General features: G+C 60.3%; 1 protein-coding gene, 1 long non-coding RNA gene and 2 other non-coding genes across 5 annotated transcripts; 3 read left to right on the forward strand and 1 right to left on the reverse strand.

The window, feature by feature from the left end:
- The first annotated feature begins 1,738 nt into the window (after positions 1-1,738).
- Positions 1,739-4,800, forward strand: LOC117099147. Its single transcript, XR_004443715.1, has 4 exons — positions 1,739-1,941; positions 2,408-2,448; positions 3,058-3,142; positions 4,522-4,800. It is a non-coding gene; the product is annotated as an uncharacterized LOC117099147 (long non-coding RNA).
- LOC117099500 lies at positions 2,591-2,722 on the forward strand. The gene has a single exon (XR_004443837.1). It is a non-coding gene; the product is annotated as a small nucleolar RNA SNORA17 (small nucleolar RNA).
- Positions 3,223-3,356, forward strand: LOC117099499. The gene has a single exon (XR_004443836.1). It is a non-coding gene; the product is annotated as a small nucleolar RNA SNORA43 (small nucleolar RNA).
- A 1,047-nt stretch (positions 4,801-5,847) lies between the features above and the next one.
- DIPK1B (divergent protein kinase domain 1B) lies at positions 5,848-17,306 on the reverse strand. 2 transcript variants are annotated; one of them, XM_033238517.1, is made up of 5 exons: positions 17,025-17,306; positions 11,975-12,109; positions 7,835-7,942; positions 7,562-7,738; positions 5,848-6,923 (listed from the first exon to the last, which is right to left on the reverse strand). In XM_033238517.1, the coding sequence occupies exons 1-5, from the start codon at positions 17,085-17,087 to the stop codon at positions 6,111-6,113; spliced, it is 1,296 nt and encodes a 431-aa protein (XP_033094408.1). In that variant the 5' UTR covers positions 17,088-17,306; the 3' UTR covers positions 5,848-6,110. The 2 variants fall into 2 exon arrangements, with proteins under 2 accessions (XP_033094408.1, XP_033094407.1); XM_033238516.1 differs by lacking the exon at positions 17,025-17,306 and adding an exon at positions 15,310-15,472.
- Positions 17,307-19,165: the final 1,859 nt, after the last annotated feature.

The raw sequence follows: 19,165 nt of genomic DNA on the forward strand, positions 1-19,165 counted from the left end.
TTTTCTGGCTTTGCAAAGGCAATGAAAATTTGAGTTGAATTTATCACCAGCTCCTGCCCCCTCTAAGCCAGCACCCGAGCTGCAGCCAGCTCCTATGCCAGCTCCTGCACCCTGGCCTTCCTGGCCTTTGCCTGTGGCTGCAGAGAGCAGGCTGAGCGAGAAGCCTCATCTCCTGGTGTCCCCTCCAGGCTTAAGGCCAGAGCGGTGTGCACTGAGCAATGCAGAGGCTGCCCAGCCCCAGGACAGCAGCGCGGCCTTCCTCCCGGCCCCTGCGGCTCTGGCCTGTCATACCCTGCTCTGGAGTTCGCGTCCTGGTCCGAGTCCCGGCACCACCGTTCGCAGCCCGGCGACCGCGGCGAGTCGCTTGGTCGCGAGGCCTCGGTGTCCCGCCCTGAGCGGTGACCGAGGTCCCAGGACACAGCGCAGACAGGGCGCTGGGCAGGCCTGGCTGGGGTTACCCCGCCGGCCGGGACCCTCGCCCGCCTCAGCACTCATTAGGCGCCTGGTGTGTACCGGCGCCCATGGCCGACACCGGTAGGCGCCCTGGTGGGGAACGGATGGGGCGCGTCGTGGGAGTCCCACGCTGCCCCGGGCGTGCGCTGCTCGGCAGTCATGGGAGCCGCGGATGGCTGGGACCACCGGGACCCACGGGCTCGTGGAACGTCCTCTTGACCCGGCCTGGGAATCCTCCGCGAAAACGGGGAACCGCGAGTGTCTGCGGCGTGCCCCGCACCCGGCGGGTTGGCGACGGCCCAGCCCCGGCTGCTGGCCCCGTGGGGAGTCGCGGTGCAGGCGCTTCCGCAGCTCTGCGTGGCGAACCCACGCGCCCACCCGCCAGCCACGGAGCAGCGCCCACCCGCGGGCGCGGGGAGCGGCACGGCCGGGGACCGCTGGGGGGCGCTGCTTGGGCGGGGAGGATTGACTCCTGCGGGCCGCCGTCCGCGCTATAAAAGCTGCGGCGTGTTCTCTCTCTTCCTCTGCGCGCGCCGGCGGCTGCCATGGTGGGTCGGCTGATTGCATTCTCCTGCCGCCCCTTTCCCGAGCGCCTGCGCGGGCCCCGCCCTGCATTCTTGCTCTCGCGGGCGCTGCGCGGCCTAAGGGACTCGGCTGCCGGCCTCCGGGTGCGGGGTGGGGGCGGGCTCTGACCTGGGACGTCCTGGCCGCGTGAGCTGCGAGATGGGGCCCGGGCCCCGGAGGAGGCGCCGCTGCTGTGTCCCTTGGTGGCGAGGGCGCTGCCCGGCCCTGCGCGGTTTCCAGCCAGGAAGCTTCGAGAATCCTGGTGAGAGTTCAGTGCGCGAATTCGGATCTTAGAGAAAAGCATCCCGTTCACCCACGATCCTTCCGCTCCTGCTGCTGCTTCCCGAGTCGCTGAGGCTGTGGGAAGATGTTTGTCGGCATCTTTGAAAAATGGATTTCTGGCCGGGCGCGGTGGCTCAAGCCTGTAATCCCAGCACTTTGGGAGGCCGAGGCGGGCGGATCACGAGGTCAGGAGATCGAGACCATCCTGGCTAACACGGTGAAACCCCGTCTCTACTAAAAAATACAAAAAAAAACTAGCCGGGCGAGGTGGCGGGCGCCTGTAGTCCCAGCTACTGGGGAGGCTGAGGCAGGAGAATGGCATGAACCCAGGAGGCGGAGCTTGCAGTGAGCTGAGATCCGGCCACTGCATTCCAGCCTGGGCATCAGAACGAGACTCCGTCTCAAAAAAAAAAAAAAAAAAGAAAAATGGATTTCTTAGGCAGTGTCCACGCGTCCGGTGGTTTCCGTGTCACTGTGGCTGCTCAGCGGGAGGCTGTTCTGGCCGAAGGAGGACTGCTCAGTTGTCTGGCGGGCATTCCGCCTCGTGGTCCTGGTCCCTTGGTACCTGCAGGGGATCAGCAGCCCGCGTTTTTTGGCACTGTGTTGTGACTCCAGCTTCCCCTCCCGCGAATTAACCAGAGAGTAAGGGGAGAGAGGAACATGGGTCGGATTTTTCTAGAATGGTCCTTGTGACAGTGAGCTTTCTGGTGGCAGGGATCATTTTTGATCCGCCCTCCTGGAGACCAGGAACGCGGCCTTTTTTTTTTTTTTTTTGATACAGAGTCTCGCTCTGTAGCCCAGGCTGGAGTGCAGTGGCGCGATCTCAACTCACTGCCATGTCTGCCTCCTGGGTTTAAGCGATTTTCCTGCTTCAGCCTCCCGAGTAGCTGGGATTACAGGCGCCCGCCACAAGGCCAGCTAACTTTTTTTTTTTTTTTTTTGTATTTTTAGTAGAGACGGGATTTCACCATGTTGGCCAGGCTGGTTTTGAACTCCTGACCTCAAGTGATCCGCCCGCCTCGGCCTCCCAAAAAATGCAGTGTTCGTGTGATGCCCTTCTGTGGTATTTGCAAGATTTCTACAAAATTGGGGTTTCTTTTTTCTCTAGGACCGGTGCTCACTGGAAACGGCATGTGCTTGGGGTGTTGGGTAAGTTGGTACATTGGAGCTGGAACAGGGTCAATCCTCCAGTGTAACTAAGCCCTGCTGTGCGACATCTTCAGTGACTGGAGGGACCAGTCAGTCTTCTCTCCAGGGGAATAAAAACGGATTATTTCATCTTCTACAGGACGCTGCCCCTAGAGGCGTTGCAGCTGTGGCTGCTGTGTCACATCTGTGTCATTAGGTGGCAGAGATTAGAGAGGCTATGTCTACGCTCAGCGTTCTGTCCCGTGAACGTTTGAATGTTTGATAGTCTGACACTCCTATTATATGGACAGGCATCTGTTTTCCTTCGCTGGTATCAGAGAGAGGGCAGGCCTTGTGAGTGGGCTTTCTAACCCTTGCTCTGGGCTAGGCTGGCCGCTGGGGGTCTGAAGGGATAGTGGGAAGGTAGAGGGTGCCTTCAGGAGTGAGTTTTAAGAACCTGTGGGAGGATCGGTCAGGTCTGGCATGCGTTGGGTCATGCCATACACCGTGTCAGGATCACGCAGGACAGGACTGGGGAAGGGTTTGCTGGTGTCTCAGTTAATAGCAGCAACAGCAGCCACTTGATTGTGTTCTTGATGCTTTGCCAAGCATTCTTGTTATTTAACACAGGAAGGAGGTGACTTTGCCTGTGATGGACTTCCAGTGTGAGCACTGGCCAGGGTGACCAGGCTGACCTGCACCAGCCCTGATCAAGGTAAGAAGTGAGGCGGAAGCTTGCCCACCATCCCTGCCTGCCCTTGCTGCTGGGTGGGTGTGAGCGGCTGCCCTGCAGATGCTGTCCTGGACCTGTCGGCACCAGACAGTTGCTCTGCTATGCCTGTGACCTCGGGGCAAAGAGGAAGTGGCGATTTCTACACTCAATGCCCGGGAACCAGTGGGCACTGAGAATGGTTTATGGCCTGACATGACGTGACTTTTAGCCAAAGCCAGGCAGCGTTTGGGTTTTGCTTTGGAAAACACCTTACCTGCTTTGCTCCATGAGGGAGGGGTAGCAACATTGCTGGGAACCCTGAGGTGTAGATACGTATAAATGAGGTGCGTGTGTATCTGAAGCTCCGGGCACTCGTGGGGTTACCAGGAGTGTGCGTCTCACTCCCATCCCTTGTTCTGGAAATGATTCTGCGGGTCTGTCTGGGAGGCCTTGGGCAAGTTTGACTAAGAGCAGTTGAGCTGGGATAAACAGGCTATTTGGAAACGGGAATCCTCTCCTCAGAATGGGTAGGAATGGGGGTACAGAGGCCAAAGACACAGCCGCACGTCCTGCAATGCCTGGGATGCCCCACAGTGAAGAGTGATGTGGCTCTAAATGTCAGCAGTGCCAGTGTTAAATTTCTAAGAGATCGCATCAAGAAAGATAACTTTAAAATAGTTTCCGGGCCGGGTGCGGTGGCTCAAGCCTGTAATCCCAGCACTTTGGGAGGCCGAGACGGGTGGATCACGAGGTCAGGAGATCGAGACCATCCTGGCTAACACGGTGAAACCCCGTCTCTACTAAAAACTACAAAAAACTAGCCGGGCGAGATGGCAGGCGCCTGTAGTCCCAGCTACTCGGGAGGCTGAGGCAGGAGAATGGCGTGAACCCGGGAGGCGGAGCTTGCAGTGAGCTGAGATCCGGCCACAGCACTCCAGCCTGGGCGACAGAGCAAGACTCCGTCTCAAAAAAAAAAAAAATAATAAAATAAAATAGTTTCCGGAGGCCGAGTGCGGTGGCTCAGGCCTGTAGTCCCAGCACTTTGGGAAGTCGAGGCAGGTGGATCACCTGAGGTCAGGAGTTTGAGACCAGCTTGAAACCCCATCACTACTAAAAATACACAAATTAGCTAGGTGTGGTGGCGCCAGCCTGTAATCCCAGCTATTTGGGAGGCTGAGGCAGGAGAATCGCTTGAACCCGGAAGGCAGAGGTTGCAGTGAGCCAAGATCGTGCCACTGCACTCCAGCCTGGGCAACAGAGTGGGGGTCTGTCTTGGAAAAAAGAAAGTTTCAGGATTTCATAAATTGGGTTCCCTGAAGGTCATTTGGTGAATCCAGGTTAAAGAACCCTGGTCTGCATCACTGTCCTTGTTTGTTTTTCAGATGCAGAGGCCAGGATGTGGGCCCAGCCCTGTGCAGGAGGCTGGCTGGAATAAAGGTACAGATACAGACCTTGCCCCCTCTGGGACCACTGGCACTCAGGGTGTTTGCAGCCTCAGAGCCCAGTTTTCCACAAGCCCACCTGCCCCCAGGGCCACAGCTGCATCTCTTGCTCTGCATTACAGGGATAGGCAGGCTGGCATGGGGCACCCGCTGCCCCTGCTTGGGTAGTGCTGTGTATTCTAGCCAGGGGCCACTGCCAGGACCACGCCTCCATTTTCATAGCGCGATTCTTTTTTTTTTTTTTTTTTTGAGACGGAGTCTCACTCTGTCCCCCAGGCTGGAGTGCAGTGGCCAGATCTCAGCTCACTGCAAGCTCTGCCCCCCGGGTTTAAGCCATTCTCCGGCCTCAGCCTCCGGAGTAGCTGGGACTACAGGCGCCCGCCACCTCGCCCGGCTCGTTTTTTGTATTTTTTAGTAGAGACGGGGTTTCACTGTGTTAGCCAGGATGGTCTCGATCTCCTGACCTCGTGATCCACCCGTCTCGGCCTCCCAAAGTGCTGGGATTACAGGCTTGAGCCACCGCGCCCAGCCACTAGCGCGATTCTTAAGTTCTGCCATTGTGGTATTCTGATGGGAAAAAAGAACCGGTTGCTTGTCTGTTTTTGAACTGCCTGGAACCTAAGATCCTGAATTTTTTTTCCCCTCTAAGGGGGAAAATCTATATGGAAAACGTTTATTTTAAAATACAGGATGAAGTGAATTAAAAGATTTAATGCACATTTCTTCAAGGACAATATTTCTGTGTTGGCAAAATTTGAGAATAAATTGGCCCCGAACGGAATGGACTGTGTTGACTCATGTTGGGAGCAGAGCCCGGCCTGAAGAAAGGTGTTGCTGTGGTGGATCTTCTCCTGGGGGACGGTTGCTGGGTGCCTTGGGCTGCTGGGGAGAGTGCATGGGGCTGGAAAAGAAGTTTCTAGGGAATGAGTTGTACATCTCATGGCTGGATTTTGTAAAATCAGTTTTTAAAATAACGCGTAAATCTGTTTTGTTACTAGAACACCTTTTTGTTCTGTTGTGTCACGGTCCAGGTTTAGGGGTACTGGTCATTGGCTGTTGCAGAAGCCGCTGTGTTTGGGGAACTGCCCTGGCGGCTTCAGAAGTGTGTGCGGGTTGAAGGGCAGGCAGGGGCTCTGGAACAGACCTCACCTTGTACTAACACCTGAGGGCTGCCTCCCCAGGATTCAGGGGCTCACCCCAGCCCGAGGGCCTGGATCCACAGTGGGCGCAGGGTCCCGTGCGCAGCATCGATGGAGCTCAGGGTACTCAGCCCTGGGCATTACATAAAAGCTGTTTATTGACATCACATTCTTCAGAGTAACAAACCCCCTTGGAGGGCCCTCCTGCCAGGATGTCCACCTTTGCTCTGAGCTGGGATCTCATGTCTGTGGTGTTGGAATCCAGAGCCCTAACCTTAGGGCAGTGATTTTGCAACAGTTGCATTTACCTTCTGACAGAATTCCTTGAGGGCGCGCTGGACCCTGGCGCCCGGCCAGCTCCAGGAAGGGTGGCCAGGCCCTCACTGCCCATCAGGAGTACTTGGTGTTGGAGATCTTCTTCCAGAGCAGAGTCTTGAGGTGGCTGAGCACCAGCGAGTGATGGGCCTCCACCTGGCTGGCCAGCCCGCTCAGCGTGGTGCAGGTGCGCAGCTGCGTGCCCAGCTCCTCGCGGAGGTCGGCGGGCGCGCCAGGCAGCAGGTAGCCCCGTAGCAGCGCACACACCTTGGCCAGGTTGGGCTGGATGAGGTCGCCCTTGCACTGCCGCATGAGCCTGTCACACGGGGCCCTGCAGTCGCGCCCGTAGGTGCAGTCAGCGCTGTGCTCGCAGCGGCGGCCCTGCAGGAAGCGGCGCACGGTGGCCTCAGGTGCCACCTGCTGCAGGTCGGCCATCTTGAAGTCGTAGGTGGCTGTGTAGCCCACGTTGGCCAGTGTGGTCTCACACATGTAGAAAGTCCCATAGGAGCCGTGGAAGAGCTCCTCTACGAACTCCAGCAGGCCGATGGCGATCTTGGCCCGCCAAGGCCACGCAGGCCCCAGCCACTGCTGGAGGGCACCCTGCAGGGCAGGCGGCAGCAGCGGGCGCAACAGGGGTGGCAGGGCAGCCGCGTGCCAGGCGCCATGGGGCACGCCCTCGGTGAGGTAGAGGTCCCCGCAGTAGCCCAGCAGTCTGGAGGCATGCTCCTTCTCCTGCAGGGACAGCAGCAGCAGGAACTCGTTACGCTGCAGCAGGGCCCACACGGATTTGGCTTCCGCCAGGGACACCCGGTTGTCCTTGTTGAAGTCGGCCATGAGCAGGACCTGGCCAACCAGCGCTGGCAGGGAAGGCAGGTCTCCCAGGTTCGCCTGGCGTTTGGGACCAAGAGAAAGGAAAAGCCAGTTGATTGGATGTCTAGGAGCACAACCTGGCTTTGACCTGGGTGGTCTGCCGACCAGACCAGCACTCTGCCAGGTTAGGGGTCCCAGCCCACAGCTACATGGGGGGAGGAGGCAGCCAGCAAAGGGCCCACTCACTCTCCTGGCCTATGTTGCTGCTGCCAGACAGAACTCCCGTCTCCCAGCAGCCTTGGGTGCACCTGGGGAGCTCGGGGGTGGGCACCTGAGCAGAGAAGCCTCAGAGCTTCCCTGAGGATGAGAATGCCCTCCGCAGAGGGCAGAGGGCATGCGCTGGCTGAAGCCCTAGGAAGCGGCCCCTCTCTGCAAGCCCTGGTCTCCACTTGGGGCACCTGCCGTGCTGGACCCATGGCCCTTGACTGCAGGAGCTTCCTCTCGACCTCAGCTGCCAGCCCACTGGTGCCCCCAGCCCTGCAGAGGCTCCTTCCCTGGCAGGCCTCCTGCCCAGGGGCTAGGGGATAGGAGGTCTGCCCGGGGTCCACTTGGGCCCATCTACGCCTTTGTGCTGAGCATGTTGGTGCTAGGGCCGCCTGCTGGGTACATGACCGTGGTGTGGACTCCTGCCCTCCCCCTCAGGAGAGCTACCTGACCTTGAGGAAGCTGAGGGTCATCTCCCGGAATTCCTTGATGGAGGTGCCCCGGGTGGGCTTGTCGAACAGCACCAGCTCCCGCCGGGGGGCCGCATCCGACCGGGCCTTGGAGTCGAGGGTCTCCTCGATGCCACACTTGATGGTTACATCCTTATCCCGCCAGAGCCCACTGTACACCTGGACAGGGCCATAGAGGTCCTCTGTGCAGACGTCCCCCTCCCGCTGCACCGGCAGTATCAGCCCCAGGCCCACCCGCCCTGCCCGTGACCATACCTGTTGGGCCGGAGCTGCTGAGAGGCAGGTCCTCCACTCCACCATATGCAGCTCACACAGGTCCTGGCAGACGGAGCCCGAGATGATCCCCTTGCGGTACTGGTCACACTGAGGAGACAGGTGCAGGGCGTGCTGGGGTGGGGCAGCCACATCCCTGCCCCATTGAGCCCCTCCCCACAGGCCCGAACCCCAGCTGCACCCGTTCCTCCAGGACCCCTGGGAGGGAGAGGCCACAGGAAGGGCCAGGTGGGCGGGAAGGGGGCATGGAGCACCCATCACCATGGTCAGTCTGTCCCAGCACCCACTGGGCCCCTGTTCTTTGGCCATCTTTTCTCAGACCCCCAAACTGCCAGAGCTGGCGATGGGGCCACCTCCAGCCCACACCCGTCCCCGAGCCACACTGTGGGCCCAGCACCCGCCAGCTGGCAGGGGCCTCCACTTGCTGCAGTGGGAAAGCTGCCAGCCCCTCACAGGCAGTGCCAGGGCCCTGGGCCATGCCATTGCTGGCCGCAGGATGGGGCTGTTGGCTGCAGGGGCAGCCCTGCCAACCCTCCGGTCCGGTCCCGTCCCCACCACCCTGGCTCGTGTAACAGGATGGCTCAGCAAAGACCACTGCCTGGACATGAGACAAACACCACACCCAGTGTCAAGCCCGGGCCAGGGCCAGAGGCAGGAACCTGGAGGCAGCTCTCCCGCCCAGCCGACCCAGCTTTCTGGGCCGTCCAGGTATTGGCCGGTGAACTAGAATTCACCCTAGTCTCTACTATCTACACCACCAGCTGCCACACGCGCGCTCCCTGCCTGACTCTTCATTCCTGCCTCGGGTGACGCCGGGAGGGAGGATGGCCCCCTGACTCATGGTGCCCTCCCTGCCCGGGTCAGTAAGTGAGACATCTCTGAACTTGTTTCCCATCGTGGTGCTGACTGGACGGCGTCTTCCGTCTGAAGGGCCAGGAGCTGCCCCGCCTGGGCAGGGCTTTCCCCAGGACACCAGGAAGAACAGAAGGGTGGGCTCTTGGTGCCAGAGGGATGGTCAGGCTGGTAGAACCTGGACAGGAGTCAGGCACGAGCCACAGGGCGTCTGTCAGAGAAGCAGCCCCCAGTCAGAGGTCCAACAGCTGGGTGTCAACCCGTGAAGGGTGCCACACCCAGCCCCTCTGCTACCTGTCAGGGCGGGATGCCAGCCATTCTCCACTGGGCAGTCATGGGGGCTCTCAGGACCGATCCTGGTGCCCAGAGCCACACCTGCATGGCAGCTTCCGGGTGGGTTTCCACTGCTCCCAGGCTTGGGTCTCCTCCTGTCCCAAGGACTTGGCCTCCATCTTCGGCCGGTCCCAGCCTTCCCCAGGCTGAGGCCGGAGCACAGGCCGCGGCCTCACTGTTTGCCCCACGTGCAGCCAGGACAGGGCTCACCGCCAGAGCTGACAGCCTCAAGGGTACCCCTGGTGTGGAGTGGGCAACGGAGCCCCAGCCTTGACCTCCTCTCCCAGCTGCTTGAGGCCAGTGCCCAGGCTCAAGCACTCTGTTGTCAAGAGCTGTTTGTCAAGGCTTAGAAAATGGATCCCTGGGGCCCCACAATGACTCCGGGCCTGTCCTTCCCGGTCCCACAGGCCCCCTCCTCAGCCAGACCCCCAGGGAGACACTGTTAGTGGTAATTAAATCAGGCCTGGGGCTGGCTGCCGCCCCTCCTCAGCCCCCACCCCAGCTCCAGGAGCCTGGCAGCCCCTGAATCCCAGCGCCCCGCGGGAGGTGACAGAACCATGCAGCTGGCCCGCCCCTCTGGGAGTGGGGGGAGAATTCCTGGATGTACAGCCTCAGTTGCCATGGAGCCTGGCCAAGCAGGCTTGGAGGGAGCCAGGGAAGTGAGCTGTGGAACACCCCGCCCTCCGGGGTGGGAGAGAGGGAGGGTCCCTGCCCCCCCGCTCTGCACACCAAGGATGGGGACAAAAGTGAGATGGGCCAACCAGAGGCTGAGGACCCCGCCACATGAGGCATGAAGGCAGTGTCTGTCCCAGCAGCAAGAAAACACCAGCTCTTCATCAAGACAGAAAAGAAAAATAAAGGAAAACCGCACACTTGTCCAACCCTCCACCTTGTAGGCAGGCCCTTCACTACTGGAGTCCACTCCAGTCCCCAGACCAGCCCCCTGCGCCTGGAGCCCCAGACCCCAGGAGGATGCCCTGCTCCTGGCACACAGTGGTGCCGGGGAAGGAGCCTGTGGGCCACGCTGCCCTCTGCCAGGCTGGCGCTGGGGCCGGGACTCGGGGTCCCCCAGGGGTGGGAAGATGGAGCTGCCCCCATGGTCCTGGGTGCCTCCCTGTACCTAGCAGGGTGGGGAGACGCTTCCTCAGAGGCTGAGGCGGGTGTGTACTTGGCCTCCTCAGGGTCCCCACTGTACGTCAGTCCCCAGCCAGTCCCCTCACTGCCCAGCCTGTTACCTGTCTGCAGCAGAGCTCAGTGGGATCTCACAGTCCAGTTCTTGGCCTCCCGAGGGCCCTGGTGGAACCTGGGACTGGCCCTACATTGCTGCTGCCTCGCTGTGTGAGCTGGGCCAGCCTCTGCGGCTCTCTGAGGCATCCAATGCCTCCACGAGGCGGGGCAGGGAGCCTCCTCTGGAAAGGAGGGGACGTCTCCATGGCCCCTGGGGTGGCTTCAGGAGAGCTGAACTTGGCCTGACCTCTGGGAAGGCTCTCAGCAGCCAGGGAAATCCCCGATGGGCGAAGGGCCAGGGCACCCTGGGAAACTGACACTGCAGCTTCCTGTTGTTTGCCGAAGGGGGGGGGGGCATCTCCTCCTGCTCCTCAGCGGCCTCTGCGGTTGGCACCCAGTAGGTGCACAGAACCCGCCCGGCCATGTGAATCCTCTGCTCACTCCCACCCACCCCTGTCCACAACACCCCGGCCCAAAGGTCCGGCCCCTCCACCTCCTCCGTCCTTCTAGGAGCTCCAGGGGTGCATCTGCTCGGGGCACAGCCCTCCCCACTCATGGCCCCAGGACGACCCCAATGCGCCACCCTCCTGCCCTGCTGAGCTCAGAGGTGCCCTGGACTTCAAGGGTGAGCAGGGCCTGGTGCCAGGAGCCTGGAGACCTCCCCTGGGGTGGCATGGGTTCCAAACAAATCCTGGGCACAGAAGCTCTCCTATAGCTCCAGACCCCATACCCCACTCCTCCACTGCCATCTCTGGGCCTTTCCACATGGCCCTTGTCAGAAATGGCTCTGTGGGGAACAGGCCTGCCCACGCCCAGCCAGGCAGCTTCACCACCCAGCTGCCAGGAGAGGCGCCCTCCCCATCTGACAGAGGAGACACCGAACTTGGGGTCTCCCTGCACCCAATCCCCCTGTGACAACCCACAGTGGCTGCTGCTACAGGCCAGATCCACCTATGCCCTGGCCTGACCCCGAGTGGAGGCATCGGAACCCTGGTCATGAGGCAGGCTGGGGTCAAAATTCGGTGGGGGACTTGTCCAGTTCTGGGCGAGTCTAGGGTTTGCCAGGAAGACAGAGCTGGGATGACCTCCCCCCCAGCTAGTCACAGGGTGTGCAGAGGAGCAGGGGGTCACCTTGGTGTGCACTCATGTGGACACACTTGCTCCCAGACACACACATGCTCACATACGCCAGGGGACTTAGCCCTGTCTCCCTGAGGTGGAAGCTGTGGAGGACCCTGCCCTGCCACCTGCCTCGGGGAATCACTGGTCCCAGGGGAGCTAGCAAGGCCACTAAGGCCAGCACACAGGAGTCTCCATCCTGGGCCACTGAGGATATCACGTGGGGGGCTCCATCCCGGCCAATGACGACACCACACGGGGTCTCTATCCCGGCCAGTGAGGCCAACTGCCCACCCCAGGCTTCCTGCTAAACATCCTCCCTCCCAAACATTTCTGGAGTCTGCCCTGCCCCCAGCCCCCAGCCTCTCTCTCTCCTGAGCCCCTGCAGCCACCCGCACGTCTCCTCTGTCCTCCCCTGGACCCCCATCCTCCACACCCAGTCTAAGGCAGCTTTGCAGATTCCACCTAGAAACCCACATGCCTTGTGAGCCCTGGATCTGGGGAGGAAGGTGTCTCCAGGGCCTGGTGCCCCAGCGTCTAGGGCAGCAAAGGGGCACAGCCCAGTCCCCAGCCCACACACACAACACTTACAATGACCACCTGGCAGACGTGGCCACGACAGCGCTCCGAGTAGGACGAGTAGTGCTCGTATACCAGCCAGCTGCCCGCAAAGATGCCTAGCCATGCCAGGAAGATGCACCGGACCCTGAGGCCCGGGAGCCGACCCTGTAGGGGAAGGGGCTACATGAGGAGGTGCCCTCGGGACACCCACATTTGGGGTGTGCTCAACCTCACTTCCCACGGGAAGGGCCTCTGGATCCACCCCAGCCTTCCCCTGCCATCTCCTTGGCCCACTGGTGTCCCCATCTTCTAGAATCACCCCCAGCTCAGCGATACCCGCTCCTGGCTCTGCCTCTCCTGGGTCACTTAACGGGCTGCAGGGGCTGGAGGTGGGCGCAGGCGCTGCCCAGACTTTCAGTGTTATGGGCAGGTACAAATAAATGTCAAAAGCAGGGGACTACGGGGTGGCCAATTCTTTCCTCTGCTGAATGAAGATTTTTTTTTCTGAGAGGGAGTCTGACTCTGTACCCCATGCTGGAGTGCTATGGCGCGATCTCCTCTCACTGCAACCTCTGCCTCCCGGGTTCAAGTGATTCTCCTGCTTCAGCCTCCTGAGTAGCTAGGACTACAGGCATGCACCACTGCACCCGGCTAATTTTTATTTTCAGTAGAGACGGGGTTTCACCATGTTGGCCAGGCTGGTCTTGAACTCCTGACCTCAGGTAATCCACTTGCCTCGGCCTCCCAAAGTGCTGGGATTACAGGTGTGAGCCACCGCGACTGGCCGAATGAAGCTATTTTTTACAAAGCTTTCCTATCCTGACCTCATTTCATAACATCATCACCTCCGCACAAGGTGAGCGCGCCCACCGCGCGTGACACTCCCCCTATTTTTCCCACTGTAATGGAGATTGGTAGGAAGTTCCGGCCGGACCAGGCCTGCAAAGAGAACCAGGTTTGCAGAACAGGACCCCAGGAGCCCAACGCAGCCACATCCTGGAAGCCTTTAAGAGACGCAGGTGGGCCAGGCGTGGTGGCTCACCCTGTAAACCCAGCACTCTGGGAGGTTGAGGTGGGCGGATTGCTTGAGCCCAGGAGTTTGAGACCATCCTGGGCAACATAGTGAAACCCTGCCTCTACAAAAATACAAAAATTAGCTAGGTGCGGTGGCTCACCCTGTAATCCCTGCTTTTTGGGAGGCTGAGGTGGGTGGCTTGCTTGAGCTCAGCAGTTCGAGACCAGCCTGGGCAACACGGCAAAACCCCATCTCTACTAAAAATACAGAAACTAGCCGGGCGTGGTGACTCACGCCTGTAGTCCCAGCTACTTGGGAGGCTGAGGCTGGAGGATTGACTGAACCCAGGAGGTTGAAGCTGCAGTGAGCTGTGACCGCACACTACATTCCAGCCTGGGTGACAAAGCGAGACGCTGTCCCAAAAAAAAAAAAAAAGACGCAGACTCAGACACTGATGTTCACAACAGCCCAGTGGTGGGCAGTCCTTGAGTTCGCAGCCAGGGGATGGAAGAGCAGCTATGTCTATCCTATCCACACTGCGGAGTGACTGCGCTCTGAGAAAGAAGGACATCCTGACTTTCACCCAGCAGGGAGGAATACCAGGACAAGAGGCTCAGTGAAACGAGCCCGTTACCAAAGCACGAATCCTGCAGGACCCACTTACACGAGGTCCCCAGAGTCGCCAAAACCATAGAGACAGGAAGGAGAGTGGAGGGAGCTGCGGGCTGGGAAGTGACTGGGAGTGTGTGTTTGATGCGGACAGAGCTTCAGTTTGGGAAATTGGAGAGCTCTGTGGATGGAGGGAGGTGACGGCTGCATAAAGAGAATCTTTTATTTGGTGCCATTAAACTGTGCACTTAAACAGGGTTAAGATGATACATTTTATGCTATATGTATTTTCCCACAGTTAAAAATTAAGGCCAGGCACGGTGGCTCACGCCTGTAATCCCAGCACTTTGGGAGGCCGAGGTGGGCAGATAACCTGAGGTCAGGAGTTCGAGACCAGCCTGACCAACATGGAGAAACGCCATCTCTACTAAAAATACAAAATTAGCTAGGCGTGGTGGCGCATGCCTGTAATCCCAGCTACTTGGGAGGCTGAGGCAGGAGAATCGCTTGAACCCAAGAGGCGGAGCTTGCAGTGAGCGGAGATCGCGCCACTGCACTCCAGCCTCGGTGACAGAGCAAGACTCCATCTCAAAAAAAAAAAAAAAAAAAAAAGTAATCATGCAGCCTCTGGCCCCTGCCTAAAACTCTGACCCAGATGTCTGGGAACCAGCTTTTTGGGAGGGCTCCAGGTCACTCTGCCATCCTTAGCCCCTCTGCCTTGGTTTCCCTGCTGGCACCAGGAGGCTCAGGCACGGGCTCTAGAGTGCAGGCTCAGGCTGCTGGGCGATCCATCCCCATCCAGGCCTCCAAGCTGGGCTTCCAAGGGTGACAGCCAGGGACAGCTGCGTGCCGCCTTCCCTCTTCCCATCCTCCTAGCAAATTTCAGGCCTCTCAGGCACTGTCCAGGAGTGGCCGGCAGAGGGGCCTTGCCCTACACAGGAGCTCAGACATCCCTGACCTGCAGCTGAAGGGTGAAGGCCCAGGCTTGGGGGTCAGCTTCCCCTCAGAGAGGCCCCACCGCTGGCTCCAAGCACTCCTGTGGCCTCCTGTCCACCTGCGGCCAGGGAGAGGCTACGCACTGGTCACATCCTCCTCCTGGCAGCGCCTGGCCACACACCCACCTGCCCAAGTCAGAGCCCCCGTCAGAAGTCGTGGTCTGCAGCCCTGCTCAGGCCGTGAGCAGGGGACTCCTCCCTGAAATGGGGTCACCAGCTCCTCAACAAGGACAAGGCACAGTCCAGGCAACTGAGGTCATTTTTCTGGTTCTTTCAGGAGGGGTGGGTCCTGGCCTCCTGCTTCCCTGGCATCCACTCACTGATGGCTGCCCCAGGCAGGGCTACAGAGGGAGAACCCCCAGCAGCTGGGGAAGGGCCCAGAGCTCCAGTAGCAGTGGGGTCCTGGGGGGCCTGGAGCAGAGGGCATGGCTCTGGTGGGGGGAGCCCTCCAGGCCCAGGTTGGTCTCGCCCCCTCAGACCACTTGTCCTGGGCACTGAATCTGTTTCCGGCAGACTTGCTCAAGATGAAAAACAGGAAAGCAGAGAAACAATGGGGGGTGGGTGTTGTTCTGGCAGGATAAGGTCGGACAGCTCCGTCTGGGGTGAATGATCCCGAAGCAGGGCCAGGCAGGGAGGCCCAGCATGGGCGGAGCCTCGGAGGACAGCCAGGAGGAGGGAGGCTGCAGCTGGTGCTGGGCCCAGGGCTGACCCCAGCTGGGGACAGTGACACCAAGCTAGGGACTTACCCAGTTCTGCTCCCCAGAGCCCTGCCTGGGCTTGGGCCAGGGCCTCTTTCTGCCTGGCCAGCTCTGGTTCATCCCCCAGGTCTTTTGTTGTTGTTCTCTTGAGACAAGGTCTTGCTGTGTTGCCCAGGCTGGAGTGCAGTGGTCCAGTCACAGCTCACTGCAGCCTCGAACTTCCAGCTTCAAGTGACCCTCCCACCAAGCCTCCCAAGTCCTTGGCATTGCAGGCATGAGCCACCTTGCCCACATCTCCCCCAGGTCTTGATCTTCCCCAGCTGCCATCCCTGACCCCGCTGTGGGTCCTGGGATCCCAAGCAGCTGCTCTGCAAGGCCCCGATAGTGCTCCCTGGCCCACCCTGGCTCCTGGGCCTGGCACAGAGGGATGGGCAAAGCTTGAGTGTGGAGGTGGCCCCACCATCCAGGACCTGGGCGGGGGCTTTGCAGGGGCAGGTGGGGACCAGCTGCCAGTGTAGCCACTTGGAGGGTGGGGAGGGTCACCCACGGGATGGAACAGCACAGTGGTCCTCAGCCCGGCAGGTTCAGACCATGGGCTGGGAGCCCCACAACACTGACCCAGAAAGGCAGTTCACAAGGCCAGGAAACTGAGGCCACTAGAGGAGCAGGCTGGACTCCGACCAGGGCTCTGGCCCCGAGCCAGCCACCCTGGGAACAGCCAACACCCCTCTCCTGCCATTCCTGGGCGGACCTCCAAGCATCAGCATCTCTTCTGCAGCCGCTGGTTGAGGCCCTTCCTCCTGGGAGGGGACCACTGTGCACCCCACCTCCCAGCGACTGGGGTGGTCCTCAGCTAAGGGTGGTCCCCTTAGCTCTCACCCTGCCCCAAGGCTGAGCCAGGACCACCACACCCTGAAACCCCAGGTGGGCACAGAGGGTCTCGCTGCAATCTGTGAGTTGCTGGGTTCCATACACTCTTCCCAGAAAGGGGAGCTGAGGCCAGCCAGGCCCTGAGCTCAGGCAGGACCCTGGCAGGGTTCCTCCTGCTGACCCGGGACTACCCTGCGGGGACCAGGGAGGTACAGGCAGATCTGACCAGGACTGGCTCCTCTGGCAGATGCCTGGGGTCCTCGAGGGTCTGGGAAGGCATCCCGTCAGAGGCTGGGCCCTGGATGATTGGAGCCTGATGGGCCTGGCCTGCATCTCCCCAAAGCAGAAGGTGAAAGGGCGCCTGGCAGCCGGAACCCAAGGCAGCCCGGGTCTCCCATGCGGACCCGGCAACGCCCCTAGAGGAGACGGTGACTTGTTCAAGGTCATCCCGGGGTCAGGGCAGGGTCCCTGCGCTATGGCTGGCTGATGGGATGAAGGGGCGGGGGACAGGGAGGTCATGTCCTTGCCAGGGCGTTTCTGTGTGTCCCAAGTTTTCTACCGCAGAATAACACACCTTATTTTTTAATGGAAGAAAAGAGGAAAGGACTTTTGTGTGGTTTCTGGGCCTGGGGGGCAGGGACCGCCTGCAGGGCGGGGCGGGGGGCCTCTAGGCCGCAGCATCCCCCGCCCGACTCTCCTGTCGCCGCCACCGCCCCTTGCCCAGCGTCCCGTCCTTCCCGAGCCACTCGCCCCCTCCCCCCTGCCCAGCCTGGGCTCATGAACCCCTCGTGTCTGAACCCAGGGCCCCGCTCCGCGCTCGGCCCACTCCGGGGATGGAGCTTGGCCTCCCCGAGCAGAGGCGGCCGGGGGCGGCGGGCGCGCACCGCGCTTACCTGAAGGCCCTTGGAGAAGGGGCAGAAGAGCACCAGGTGCGCCAGGCGCCGCAGCCGCCGCATGGTGGGCGCCGGCCGGGGCTGCGCGGGCCCCGCGGCTCGCTCGGCCTCAGCCCCGGCCCGGCCCGGCCCGCAGCGGCCGCTGCTTCTTCGCCATGCGGGCCGCGCGCCCCCGGGCCCGCGTTAAAGGCGAAGGCGCGCGCCTTTCTGACGGCCGACGGCGGCGCGGCGGGGGCGCGCGGGGGCGGGGCTTGGCGCGCAGCCCGCCTTGGACCCCCGACTGGGCTGAGGAGGGGGAGGGCACCGAGGCCACGCCCACCCGCAGACCCCGCCCCTCCTGCAGAGGGGCCGGGGTCGCGCGGGAGGGGCCTGGGGTCGGGGCTGGGGCCCGGGCAAACCTTGGCGTCTCGCGGGCGCTTCCCACGCAGAAGGGAGAACCAGGCTGCACAGGCTGCGGGGTTCAGGGCTCCCCATGTGCGCCCCCGGTTCGAGGCCGCAGAGCCAGGGCTGGTCCTTTCCCTGGGTCCTCAGGATGGGGTCAGACGCGCGGAGCCCTGGGCCGGCCGATCCTGCGGCCCGCCCTGGGGTCGGACCCTTCCCTCCGGCCTGAGACCCCGCGCCTTGGCCACTTGCCGCGAGGACACTCCCGTCGCCTCCGCGTGGGATGCTCAGGGATGAGCCGCTGCCGCCTCCACAGACAGGTTCCCTGTGAACAGAAGTTTTCATTGCACTTGGGTAAACACCTGGGGGGGCTGAGTTGGACGGTGAGGGATGTGGGGCGCTGCCAGCAGCTGCCAAGACGCGCTCCCTCCCCGCGGCCGCCGGCTCTTCCAGCTGCTCCGCATCCCGGGCGGCTCTCGCCATCGGCAGGTTTTTAAATTTTAGCCATTTCCCTGGTGGTGGCGTTTCGCTGGGGCTGTGGTTCGCGTTTCCCGAGTAAGGAATGAGGTTAAACACTTTTTTTTTTTTTTTTGAGACGGAGTCTCGCTCTGTCGCCCAGGCTGGGGTGCAGTGGCGCGATCTTGGCTCACTGCAAGCTCCGCCCCCGGGTTCACGCCATTCTCCTGCCTCAGCCTCCCGAGAAGCTGGGACTACAAGCTCCCGCCACCACGCCCGGCTAGTTTTTTGTATTTTTTAGTAGAGAGGGGGGTTTCACTGTGTTAGCCAGGATGGTCTCGATCTCCTGACCTCGCGATCCGCCAGTCTCGGCCTCCCAAAGTGCTGGGATTACAGGCGTGAGCCACCGCGCCCGGCCGAAGTTAAACACTTTTTGCGTGATCATTTACCACCTGTGTATCTTCTCCAGAGTCTATTCAAGTTTTTGACCATTAATAAAAATCACGTTCTTTCCTTATTATTAAGTTTTGAGACTTCTTTACGTTTTGGTTTTAATTTTTAATACGTAGAATGAGACTGGGTCTCGCTATTTTGCCCAGGCTGGTTTTGAACTCCTGGGCTCAAGGGATCATCCCGTCTTGGGCTCCCAAAGTGCTGGGATTACAGGCATGAGCCACCTGATGTCCAGCCGAGAATTTTTTTTTTTTTTTTTGAGACAGTCTTGCTATGTTGCCCAGGCAGGAGTTGTCTCAAACTCCTGGCCTCAAGTGATCCACCTGCCTCAGCCTCCTAAAATGCTGGGATTACAGGCGTGAGCCACCATGCCTGGCCCGAGACTTCTTTACATCTTCTGGATATCTGTCCCTTATTACATATGTAATTTGCAAAGATTTTTCTCCCAGTCTGTGGCTTTCTTTCCATTCTCTTAACATTTTCTTTCTTTTCTTTTCTTTCCTTTCCTTTCCTTTTTTTTTTTTTTTTTTTTTTTTTTGAGACAGAGTTTCACTCTTGTACCCCAGACTGGAGTTCAGTGGCGCAATCTCAGCTCACTGCAACCTCCACCACCCAGGTTCAAGTGATTCTCCTGCCTCAGCCTCCCAAGTAGCTGGAACTACAGGTGCAAGCCACCATGCCTGGCTAATTTTTGTATTTTTAGTAGAGATGGTATTTCACAATGTTGGCAAGGCTTGTCTCAAACCCCTAACCTCAGGTGATCCGCCCGCCTTGGCCTCCCAAAGTACTGGGATTACAGGTGTGAGCCTCCGCGCCCGGCCAACAGTATCTTTCAAGGAGCGGAAGTTCTT

This window comes from Trachypithecus francoisi, unplaced genomic scaffold (genome assembly GCF_009764315.1).
Source record: "Trachypithecus francoisi isolate TF-2019V2 unplaced genomic scaffold, Tfra_2.0 Lachesis_group16, whole genome shotgun sequence".
Classification (NCBI taxonomy): Eukaryota; Metazoa; Chordata; class Mammalia; order Primates; family Cercopithecidae; genus Trachypithecus; species Trachypithecus francoisi.